Source organism: Pelmatolapia mariae, linkage group LG23 (assembly GCF_036321145.2).
Source record: "Pelmatolapia mariae isolate MD_Pm_ZW linkage group LG23, Pm_UMD_F_2, whole genome shotgun sequence".
In the NCBI taxonomy this organism is placed as follows: domain Eukaryota; kingdom Metazoa; phylum Chordata; class Actinopteri; order Cichliformes; family Cichlidae; genus Pelmatolapia; species Pelmatolapia mariae.
The window spans coordinates 50582865-50595112 of record NC_086246.1 but is presented as its reverse complement, the minus strand read 5'-3'; the positions used below and the strand labels follow the sequence as shown (position 1 = coordinate 50595112).

At 44.3% G+C, this 12248-nt stretch overlaps 1 protein-coding gene across 1 annotated transcript in view; it reads right to left on the bottom strand.

Moving 5' to 3' along the window:
• Positions 1 to 12248, bottom strand: part of fbn2b (fibrillin 2b) — a 78275-nt gene that overhangs the window by 38696 nt on the left and 27331 nt on the right. Inside the window, exons 5-6 of the mRNA XM_063465985.1 lie at positions 7655 to 7750; positions 7083 to 7178 (exon numbers count right to left, since the gene is read on the bottom strand). Of these exons, the coding sequence (XP_063322055.1) occupies positions 7083 to 7178; positions 7655 to 7750 (192 nt within the window). The remainder of the gene's footprint in view (positions 1 to 7082; positions 7179 to 7654; positions 7751 to 12248) is intronic.

Genomic DNA, 12248 nt, shown 5'->3' with positions numbered 1-12248 from the left:
TTTGTCCCTGCATCAAAAATAAATGGACTCTCCCACGCTCAAATCATCGAACAACACTGGATAACCAAACACAGCTTATTTATAAGTTCAGCAGCGTATTCGTGTGTGCTAAATTAAATATATATGCGTGCACATTCTTTCTCAAGCAATGCCCCACTGTTGTCTGTCTCTTACACACATTAACACACACGAATGCGTCTGCTTGTCTGTGTACATGATGGAAAACACAACATCTGCACGAGCTGCAGCGTTTAGCCAAGCAAAAGACTGGAGCAGCAATCACAGCTTAGCTGAAAAGAGTAACAGTGAATAAAGCTCTCCTGTCTCAGTGTCTGCTCTCCTCAAAGTGTGTGTGTGTGTGTGTGTGTGTGTGTGTGTGTGTGTGTGTGTGTGTGTGTGTGTGTGTGTGAGCCATGTGTTCAGGGTTTTGTTTGTCATGCACGTAAACTCGAATTTGGAAACAAAAAATAGCCTCAAGCATTCAGCCGAGAGTTCAACACGTGTGTCAGAGCGTGATGTCATCGGTGTGTTATACATGTAAGTTTAGCAGACACATGAAAACATGAGCACTGGCAGGTTTGGACGGGAGAGAAATTAGAAATCCTGAATATGTCTGGCTGACAACATTTGGAAGCAATTTCGTCTAATTAAAGCTCAGAAAGATGAACAGAAAAAAACATCCTTACACTCCTTACTCCTAAATCCAGAATCAAGGGACTCTGAAATCTCCTGTTTCATCCACACATTCTATGGATGCTACGTTCACTCACTCTATGCAACATAAAGAGTCTTTACTCTCCCGTTAGGACGGCTCGTGAACTTGCTTCAGTTTGTCACCAGCAGTGTGTCTGTGTATTAGCGCAGAGTCTGCTTAATGTGACTGATGCACTTCCACCTCTGTTGGCTTATACAGTCAGCCATCAAACACTGTTAACAGAATGCAAGCTTTCACATATGATCTTGTTTTATTAGTAAATCCTGTCTGGGACTTAAAGCATTCTAGGCAAACATTTTCCCATCAACTGTCTCCAACTATAGGATCACAAAGATGAAGAGGGCACAGGCCTGAGCACTGGGAGGAAAAGAGAGGGGAAGAGAAATGGCACAAGGGAAGAAAAAAATCTCATTTCAGACTCATTAATAATCGCTGAAGTATTTATAAAACTCCCAGGAGGGAAAGTCTGGGAAAATAAGAAACCCAGTAGGATTTTTTTCATGGAAATCAGGCTATTATCATTTATACATACTTGTCTATGACAGGAGTTCAACAAGTCAAATGAATAAAGCATGTATACAAAAGCCTTTGAGTGTGTATGTGCGCGTGTTTACATATCTTTGTGGGGACCAAACATTGGATGTTTACTATACTCGTGGGGACCAAAGTGCCCGTCCCCACGAGTCTGAAGACATTTTTGGCACTCAAAATGAGGTTTTAGTGTCAGGGTTACAATTAGGTTATGGTTAGGGTTAGGCGTTCATTTTTGATGGTTAGGCTAAGTGGCTAGTCAATTAGATGTCCCCACAGAGATATGAAAACCAACTCTGTGTGTGTGTGTGTGTGCTGAGCACACGTCTGGCGGGTCTTGTGGAATTTCTGATTGCAGCGTTTTGTTTGTGTTTGTGTGTCCTTCTGCTGATGTGGATGTAAATAAATGATTCAAATGTGTGGGCTTGTTTGTTTGCATGCGTGTGAGTGTGAGCATGTCTGTCCGTGTCTCCCGGCCAACCATAGCAGTCTCTGTTAGTCTTATCAGTGCCATTATCAACAGGCTTGAAATCGCTCTTTTCCTTTAGCCGTAATGATTCTTTAAGGAGCCAGCTCCTTTCATTTCTTCCACACTGAAAAAGCAGCCACTCAAACGTGACTAAATGTTTAACGCACACACAAGAAAGGCCAGCAACTGTGGGAGAATGGCAGAGGGAGAGATAAGCCCTCAGCGTTTAAGATCTGATACCCTTTTGCCTCAAGCAAACTGTGTAGAGGCACAGCTCACACACCCATGCCAGTATTCAGGAGAGGCTGTGGATGCTGCACTTCCTCTGTTATTGTTTCTATATCGCGCCCATTGTACTGTACAATGTGTTTGGAGTTCTGCAGCTACAGTATTTTATTCTGTTTTAGGAAACTTGTCTAACAGTGGAACAATAATCCTCACTCTCATGAATGCAAACAGAGCCGCTGCCAAACCAGAGTCAGTCAAGTGGGCTCTAATCTCCATCAACAGCTCCCATTCATGAGCCGTTCTCCTTACTCAACAGTGGAAGAGTCTTTGTAGCGTTTTTTTAAACTGGAGCAAAACTAAATCGGTCCATTTTTCAACCAGCCAATCAGAGGCGGCCCCCGCCCACCACCGTGGAGCGACGATACTTAAATGCTGATATGAATGAGATGGATCATTACGTTTAGCGCCCCCATGAAAGCAGACACTAAAACAGCTAGTGAAATGTGACAGTCCTAATTATGTTTAATAAATACCAGGATGATTTCACTCAGAACATGTAATCATAAAAAGGATCTGGACGAAGGACAGGATTGGTTACGCCAGCAGAGTTCACAGAGTTTGCACATTTTTGCAGTTTTCTGGACTCTCGGCTGATATTTGCTCCTTAGTGGCTCTATCGGGTTTATTTTATCTTTTACTGCAGAAGTTTCTGCATATGGAAAATGCACCATTAAAAGGCTTTCTGCAGGTCAAATTTAGCCAGGCTCCAAAGTGGCTGACTCTCGCTAAATTATCACCGGGGGATATTTTCCACCCGTGCCTGCTCCAGCGCCCCCACACGCCCAGCGGTGCAGCCATCCTGTCCAGCCATGTTCTGTCCGCTCTTATCCAGAATCAATAGAACAGAAATAGCACAACTTCCTACAATTCCAGCACCTCAAATGCCCCTGACGTCAACACTTGCTGATGTACAAAATTGCTCCTCTGTGATTCTTATTATATTTGGGCTGGACTGGAGAGAAACTGGCGTTTGAGACTTTATAGGTCTGCAGAGACAGACAGATTGGACCAGACCTGGAACAGAGGAGGCACAAAGTTTCAGACTCAGCTCATTCTTACTGTGCACCATACGTGAACACAAAGGATGACCACACGGTTAACGTTGTGTGTTAATGTTAAGCTCATCGATGTTATGGCCAAACATTAACTCACATGACGGTGCAGGTTGCCCTGCTTGGACAGATATATGGGTACACACGTTTGTATCCATTACATAACCCTGGCGACTGTACAGATGATATATGATGACGACATTTCCGTTTTATATAAAACAGAACGATGAAACTGTCCCCAGACCTCGAGCGTAGGCTGTTCGCGCATAGCTGCACGAGCTCACACTCCCCACGCCCGCCGGGGCTTCCCATGAGCCGTCACACACGGCGTTCACCCATACTGGTTGACTTTCACTCCCTTCATAATCACAGCTCATCAGCAGTCTCCTCACTGAATCACACAGTAAATCTACTGACTCATGACCTCAGTTACACAAACTCTAAAACCGCATGCAGCCTTATGGCGAGCGCACCCGAGCACACACCAGGGACACTTTGGCCTTTTCAGGCCAAACCCAATGTTAAAAAATTACTGCTATTACTGTTCATTTATCAGACTTGCAGGAGAATTTTTGGACTTTAAATTGCAAATTATTGTTATGGTCAGTGTGACAACACTGCCCCATCCATCCATCCATCCATCAACCTAGGGTCATGGAGGACAACCGCTGCTCCTCAGTATCAAAAGGAGGTAGTTTGAGCATCTGGTTAGGATGCATCTTAGGCGCATCCCTTTGGAAGTTTTCCGGACACGCCCAACTGGGAGGAGACCCTGGGGTAGATCCAGAACCCTGTGGAGCGATTATTTATTTCGTCTGGCGTAGGAATGCCTCAGGCTCCCCCCAGGAGGGGCTGGAACGTGTTGCTGGGGTCAACAACATTTGAGATGTTTATCCTGCTGCCATCGCCACTCGACGTCAGCTAATGGATGCACAGACTCAGAACAAAATACATATATATATATAAAGTCATTTTGCTTTAAGGGTTTACAAAGGAAGTAAGTTAAAAATTAAAAAACTCTAATACCTGATCTTCAACCTTCATCCCAGCAAGAGACACTCTTCATGTCTCGTACTAATAAGATTCCCTGTTACTCTATTGCTATTACCACCTTTCAATCTAAGGCAGCTACAAGGCACCAAAAACACTTGTAAGCATTTCTCTTGTGATTTCCTTAAAGTGCGTCGGTCCCCCGACTCCTTTAACAAGGAAAACATTTACCCCCCCCACACCTCCAACAGCCTGTGTGTACACAGCTGGGGAGTCCATTTTCTCACCCCGGCCCACCCATCCTCTTCTCCTCCATCGCCCCTCTTTCTCTTGCTCTGATTTCCTACCTTGTCCCACTTCTCATCAGGAAACATGAAGAGTCCATAAGGAAACTTTCCTTTCTTAGTCCTGTGGGGATGTTATGGTGTGGGGGGTCTTTATGACCAGATGTTGTGCTGACAAACTCAGCACTATTTGGAACAAATATTAGAAGGAACAGAATTTATTCCATTTGACAGACTAGTTACACAATATGGGATCAACAAGAAAAGATTTTTGGAATATCAACAAATTAAATCCATAGTAAAAAAGAGATTTAAACCGGGTCAAGTTGAACTACAAACACCATCAAGTGTGGTACAATTTCTTACTCTTAAAACCCCCAAATTACTTTCCAAAATATACAGAATGCTTTCTGAAACAGATGAATCAATATCACTTCCTACTGCAAAATGGGAAGCGGATTTATCAGTTAACTTAGACCAAAACTTCTGGTCTCAGATTTGCTTAAAAACCTTTCATCTAATTAGAAATCCCAGTCTTCAATTAATTCAATAGAAAATACTACATAGAGTGCACTATACAGGTCATCGGATGTTCAAGATGGGCTTTACGTCTACCAACAACTGCTCACACTGCCAAACCAGTTCACCGGACAATTATATCCACGCTCTTTGGTTCTGTCCACCAGTTCAGAGGTTTTGGTGCGAGATATGTGAAGACTTATCGAAGTGTCTGAAATGTAACATTCCAACTTCCCCTTTAGTGTGTTTGTTGGGCAGCTTAGATAATGTCACTTCAGAAAAGAATATAGCCCACATGGTTTTCACTGCCCTATGCATAGCCAAGAAAACAGTCCTCATGAACTGGAAAAATAAAAATAATCTTAATTCTAACCAGTATAGAAATTATCTATTAGATTACATTAGTCTTGATACAGCCTCTGCCACCACATCAGATCAATTGCTCTGGGCTCCTTTGATCAGCTCCATCACCTAGTGGGGGTGGGGGGTCATAGTTTGGTCCCACCTTTACTGTTGTGATTGGTGTGGGGGTAGGGACAGGCTTGGGGCGTCGGGGGATTCCCCAGGAGCATCTTCCTTGGGGGGCTCAACCGGGGTTGCGGTCATGGCCTATTAAGGGCTCTGTTGGCTCTTAGGTGACAGCTGCCCCTCTGTTGGTCTTCCTTGGTCTCCTTTGCTCTTGGGCCCTCTGGATGTCTGGAGCCTGGATCTCCTCCATACCTGCTTCATGCCCTGGAGGACGGGGCTGTGGCCCCCCACACCCTCTAACAGATCATTACATGAAGGAACCTTTTAAATACAAGCGCGCTCATGCTCACAGGTGTGCACACGGGTGCTCACACACACAAACTACACCCTTTTTGGCTCCTACCTCAAAGCACACTGTGCGCTGTCGATCTTACGTGCTGCACAACAATGCTTAATATTTAGTATTTACTGTTATATTCACATAGATCATCACGATGATGTTGTTTATTATATTGCTCTTTTTTTTTTGCTTGTTTTCTCTTTTTTCTTTCTCAACAGGTGATCCAGGTGATTGATAGATGTATTTTTTGTCTGTTTGTTTTGTTGGCTTTTGTTTTTTGCCCTTTATCACCGTTCCTCTTCCCCGCTCTTTTTCTTTCTCCCTTTTCTTTCCCCCAGTCATGTCTGTCCCGTGTGTAGCAAGTGAAAATAAAATAAAATAAACAATAATCAATCAAATATGAATCAAATAGACCAATAAGGCAAGGCTGGGATGGTCCATTTGGTAAACTCAGCACTGATGGTGTTGTAGTCTCTGAGAAAACAACTTTTAACAAGATCGGAAAAGTGTTTAAAGAATCTGATTAAGTTGACAGGTCGTCCAAAAGAAGCTACACAGGTACACACACACACACACACACACACACATCTGCAGAAGGATGAAGTGATTACAGGCTGAGAAGTTATTCTAGCCAACAGCAGGTGGGAGGAAGAAAGACAAAAAGGGGAGTGGATGATGAAGGTCAACAAAAGGTAACGTGACAGAAAGTATCTGACGATTCTGTTTTTCTAACAAACAGAACAGAAATGACTGGAAATTAAGAAATCAACCACGGCGATCTTTCTTTGGGACCTTGGGACTTACTTCCCTGCCATCACTCCCCACAGCACACATACCACAGGATACGGTTCAAAGCACAGGACAAACACCCACTGTCTGTCTGAGCTATGAAGTCATCCACCTTAGAAGAGCCTGAGGTCTCACCAGCTCTGCTGATAGGAACAACACTCAGTCACAACATCAAAGCTTTCCTGTTTGATATCTTTCCTAACATTAGTGCATGTGCGTGGGTATGAAGGGTATTGACGAAAGACAGATCACTCCTCCAATCCAAGAGGTCAGGTCCAATTATAATACGCCAAATACACACAAACCTCTTATTTTCAGTTTTTAGCCATTTTACTCGGTTACAGTGTTAAAGTAGCTGCTGAGAATCAATGCAGGTGTACACTGCAAACAAATTAATTTACCCATATCATCTCAACAACGTCTTTGGGCGTGAAACAAAAAGCAGGCACACAGATTATCATATCATACGACATGTACGCGTTCAACCACAGCAAGCATGACGAGTGGAGGGTGTACTGTCTTTGTTCCTCGTGGTTTTCCCACCAAAGTCCGAGCAGGGATTCGTATTTGAAGGCCTCCTCAAAGGAAGAGAATCAGTTCACACAGTATAAACACAGCAATAAGGATGAGCGCTCACCTCTCTCGCACTGCGGGCCAGTGAAACCGTAGACACAGGCACATCTGTTGGGCCCGATGCAGCGCCCACCGTTCTGGCAGCCATTCTCACACACAGCTATCCGAGACAGAGGAAAAAGAGATTCAGTGAGAATTACAGACTTTGCGCTCTCTTTAATTCTTTCTGTTTCTTATAGAAATGTCACGACCACATTCTGTATTGTGTTTGTAAAACAAGCCTCTGTGAGGCTCTTCATGTGCACAGATCAGACTGTAGATTTCTGCAGTGATATAACAGCACTTCCTCATTACAGTATGCTTCTGCTTGTACGCTCAGCAGGTAAAGACAGGAGCAACAGGCCTGTGAAGAGTTGGCGTAAACTTCAAATGTCCTCGCTTCTGTTCTTATGAGGCTTAAATGTAAAAGACAGAACCGTGACCAAAGTTCTGCAGACAACTTGAAGAATATCAAACATTCTTCTGAACACGCGTGGTCTGCGCAGCACACAAGACACTGATGCAAGTTACACATATGTGCACGCACAGCGCACCGCCCCGCACCCAGGCGCGCTGACTCAGCAGTTTTGCACTCACGTTGTCCACAGTGGTTGCCGGTGTATCCTTTTGTGCACAAGCAGGAGTCCTCGGCGCAGCTGCCTCCGTTCATACACCTGACATTACAGGACTGAACTGTAAGAGAGAGGAAAGGTTTGGCTCAGAAGGCACATTAGCAGCTCCGCCTGAACATCTGCATTTTAAGTAAATATGGATTTTACACAGGTTGGTAGTTTACACATGTTTGGAGGGTTCAGATTAACATACACTGTTCAAAAACACCCCAAGCTACAAATCCGGAGCTAATCATACGGACTGGGGTTAGGCAATATGTCAAGCCAGCTGAAGGCTACAGCCAGTCAGGAATTTGCTGAAAAGAAAACTGGGGGAAGGGAGCAAAGAGAAGAGCGCACAAGAAGCAAAGAAGAAGAACAAAAGCCAACAGGGTGTGAAGAAGAGTACGGCCGAGGAGGAAAGAAAAAAGAGCCATAAGTGGTGTCTCTGTAAAAACCTTTCAGGCTGTCAGACTGCTTCCCCGGGTTGAGAGGGTCAATTTGACGATCTCAAACACGTAGGAGCAGCTTCCTTAAGAGCAGTTAATAGGCGTTTCTGGCAGACAGGCAGCTTCTGCTGAGCCAGCTTCTGACTGAACGCAGCAAAGCAGAGACACCGACGTGCAGAGAACTTGACCGTCTTCATTGGGCCTCAAAAGTTGATTTCATTGTCCTTTAGTCCTCCTTCCCCTATAAACTCTGTGCCTTTCATGCTCTTCTGTTTTTATCTAAATCTTAAGTTCAACATTAATTTCCTCTCTCTTCCCTCCATCTGTCTGTGTGCGCGTCTGTCTCTCTTTAACATTTCTGGCATGCAGCGCTCTGCAGCAGAGGGGAAATGACTGAGCTTCCCCAGAGCTGACTTTGTCTAATGAGACTTTCTGAGTTTGCACACTTGCCAACAGGAGGTATTTCAGCCACTATAATCCACCCACTTACTTTGACTGTACCCAAACACACTAACTATGCCTTGTGTGGATCATAATGAAGGAATACGCTCTGAGGTAGCTTTTCATTTTGATCGCAGATTTCTGCCTTACTGGAAAGTCGCGCAGCACCAAGTTTTAGTGTACATGAGTCAAAGCACAGTGGCATGAATCCTTGGATCTGGATCCTGTGCAGTTTTGGAAAATGTAAGGCGGAGGTATTTTTCACAGGAATGGTTTACAAAGCTCTCATTTGTTCCATAGATTGAATGCATCTAGAAGGAGTCCCAGTTAGCTTTCTCACGTGCAACTCTTGGCAGGCTCCATGCACAGATTTGGCAGAAGCTCATTCTGTCTGGACTGTTCCTCATAGCAACACATGGTGATAAATTAAAGCAAATAGTTTGGGACTCTGGAGGAGCCTGCATTTACAGGTCAGTGTACTAGTGGGCTGCCGCTGTCTTTCAACTTTCTTCTTGTTCACTCCTTTAGGGAGTTGGGTACGGCTTTGCTCCCAGCTTTCAACCTCGCCTTCCTTCAAGATGGAAGATTACAGCAACTGTCTGTAAGGCCAGCAATAGAAGCAGTCATGTGAATCATAAATAATGACTGCAGTCAGTGATTACAATTTTCCCCACCATGAAACAAACCGTGAAGAAAACCCCCTAAACTCAGGGCACCTCACAAAAACGTGTTTTTCAATAGGTCCAGGAAGAGCAGGGAAAGACTTTGGCTAGCAGCAAGAGACGCTGTAGTGTGAGGCTCTCTGTCTGCTTATCATCCTCTGTTCCTCAGGAGGATAAGAGGCTGCTGACTGAAGAGAGAGACACTGGAGGTAAGCTTTCATGTCACGAGCTTTCTCTGTTACAGGAGCTCATCTGAAGGAGCAGGAGGAGGAGCAGGAGGAGGAGAGGAACGACCACATTTGGACACAGAAGAAGATGATCTCATTGGATAGCTTCTCCTCATGACACTCCATCTCCTGCAGGTGGAAAGAGATGGTCTGCCCCAATGACCCGTGCATGGGAAGCTGCACGTGCAGAGCAACATGATTGGGAGGCTGTGTGTGTGTGTGTGTGTGTGTGTGTGTGTGTGTGTGTGTGTGTGTGTGTGTGTGTGTGTGTGTGTGTGTCATCCAAAGAAGCAGGGGTGCAGGGTTGTGGCAGCACAATGCGCTTCTGTGTTCTGGTAGTATCGTCGGTAAGCTGCTCACATCTGGGTGTTTTTTACGAGAATCTGAGAAACACAGGAAGTCGAGGCTCGCGTGTGAGTGTGTGTTGGAGCTGAGCGGGAGTGTGATGGAAAACTGAGGTGCTTTGTAGCTATGTTTTGTCCTGATTTACACACACCCCAGAGACCTGTGACAAGTCCCCGTGATGTAGTGAAAACAAAGGTTGCACAAGATGCTCTCAAAGCAGCTCACACTACAAAGGAGTCTTTGAGTTTCAGGAAAATAACCCTCCCCAACTTTTGTTTAGTTCTGTACCTCGCTCAAGTCATCAATCAGTTTTTGGGTTAATTACAACAACTCTTTTGTTTTATTTGCACTTTTAAACTTTACACCAAACAGCACAGAGACTCACTTCTGTGTAAGATAAAACTACAGTGGAGCGGTTGGTTTCAAAGCCCGCACTCTTTCCCTTTCATAGAATATGATGTTGGTTTCAAGCCTGAATGAGCGTGCTGGTTCTTTACCACAGAGGTTACAATGGTGACTGACCAGTGACTCTGACTGCATTAGCAGATAAGCTGTATCATAAATCACTGTCTTTGGATGCTTTTTCTGTTTTGTGGGTGACTGCTGAGTCAAACTGTCAACCTCAGTTGACAAAAAAACAAAAACTTTTTTATTTCCCATGAAACACACTCAAACGTATCCTCCATGTATGATAGAACAACAACAGGATAATTTACTCAATAAGTCTCTAAATCTGCCTGTGTGGGTTCCAGCTTTACTTCTTATTAAAGACAGCACACACTGGTTGCAACACCAGTGCCACAATCTGGAGCTGTTACAGTTTTTCTCAGTTGCTTTGGCACAACTCCTGAGACACAGTTGGGCTGTTTGAAATCCTTTGATTCAGCGCGCAGCGTGTCTCCTCGTAGAGCAGTAAGGATGTGAGGCAGCGCAGCAAACGGGAAGACGTCAGAAATTAAGAAGATGCAGAAAAAAGTGCAGGTGATACTTGTGGTGCACGCACACACACACACACACACACAGGGGTGCAACAATACTCGTATCGATATTGAACCGTTCGATACAGTGCTTTCGGTTCGGTACGCATGTGTATCGAACAATACAAAAATTTTTATTTATTTTATCAACTTTTCTTCTGACCAGCGCTCAGTGGATCTGCGTTCGACTACTCCGCCTAGGCTGCACTGTCGAGTGCAGATCCACTGAGCGCAGCGCAAGCTAGCACAGAAGCTAAGCTCGTTGCAACATGGCAACTGCCTCAACACTACCTGAAATTGAACCTCCCCCACCCTCATTCAGATCTGGCCTTTGGAACTATTTTGGTCTTCATGTGAAGTATGACCCTGATGGTAAGCGCGTCATGGACAAAAGTAAAACAGTATGTCGGATGTGCCACGCAATGCTCAATTGGTGGGAACTAGTGCGTTAGCGTGTTAACGTGTTGACGCCGTCCAGCCCCACGCACGGGGCGATCTGTGGTAACTCGTTAACGGAGATTTGCCGCGTTATGGCGTTAATGCCATTTTAACGAGATTAACGCTGACAGCACTTGTGGGAACACAACGAATATGACTGCACATTTACGCCAACATCATCCTAGTGCAAAGACAAGTGGAAGCAGACAAAAACAACAAGCACGCATGCTACAAACTTTACCCGAGTCATTTAGACCAGCGGTCCCCAACCTTTTTTGCGCCACGGACCGGTTTATGCCCAACAATATTTTCACGGACCGGTCTTTAAGGTGTCGCGGATAAATACAACAAAATAAAACTAGTACCGGTACCGAAAAAAAGAAGATTTATTCATAACACACGTGAAAAGACCCAGGAAAACCGAGTTAACGATAAAAACGATAACAAAATAACGCTGAAAACCAATAAAAACCCTGAAAACCAGACATTTCACACCTGAGCCTCAACTCTCGCGGCCCGGCACCAAACGACTCACGGACCGGTACCGGTCCGAGGCCCGGGGGTTGGGGACCGCTGATTTAGACAGCTGTTAGCACATGATTCTCCTTATGGGGACCTGATATGTTTAATATGCTGCTGAGAGTATACCCCAGAAGAAGCGTATAGTATAGCTTTTATTTTGGAAAGAGCCATTTCTCTGTAATAAACCCTCTTTTCCAAAGATGAGGGATTTCTCGATCAGATAGATTTATTTATTTTTTATTATTTTGTTGTTTCAGCAACATTAAATGTAAAAACTGTACTTTTGTGTTAAAATATATATTTATAATTTTAATAAATGACAAATTAAAAAGGCATGAACATTTTTTTGTATCGAAAAAATATCGAACCGTGACACCAAAGTATCGAACCGAACCATGAATTTTGTGTATTGTTGCACCCCTACACACAAACACACACACACACACACACACACACACGCTCAGATGTACAGATTCACACACAAAAGTTTTTTCTCTCTCTTGTTGTTACTTGGTATCA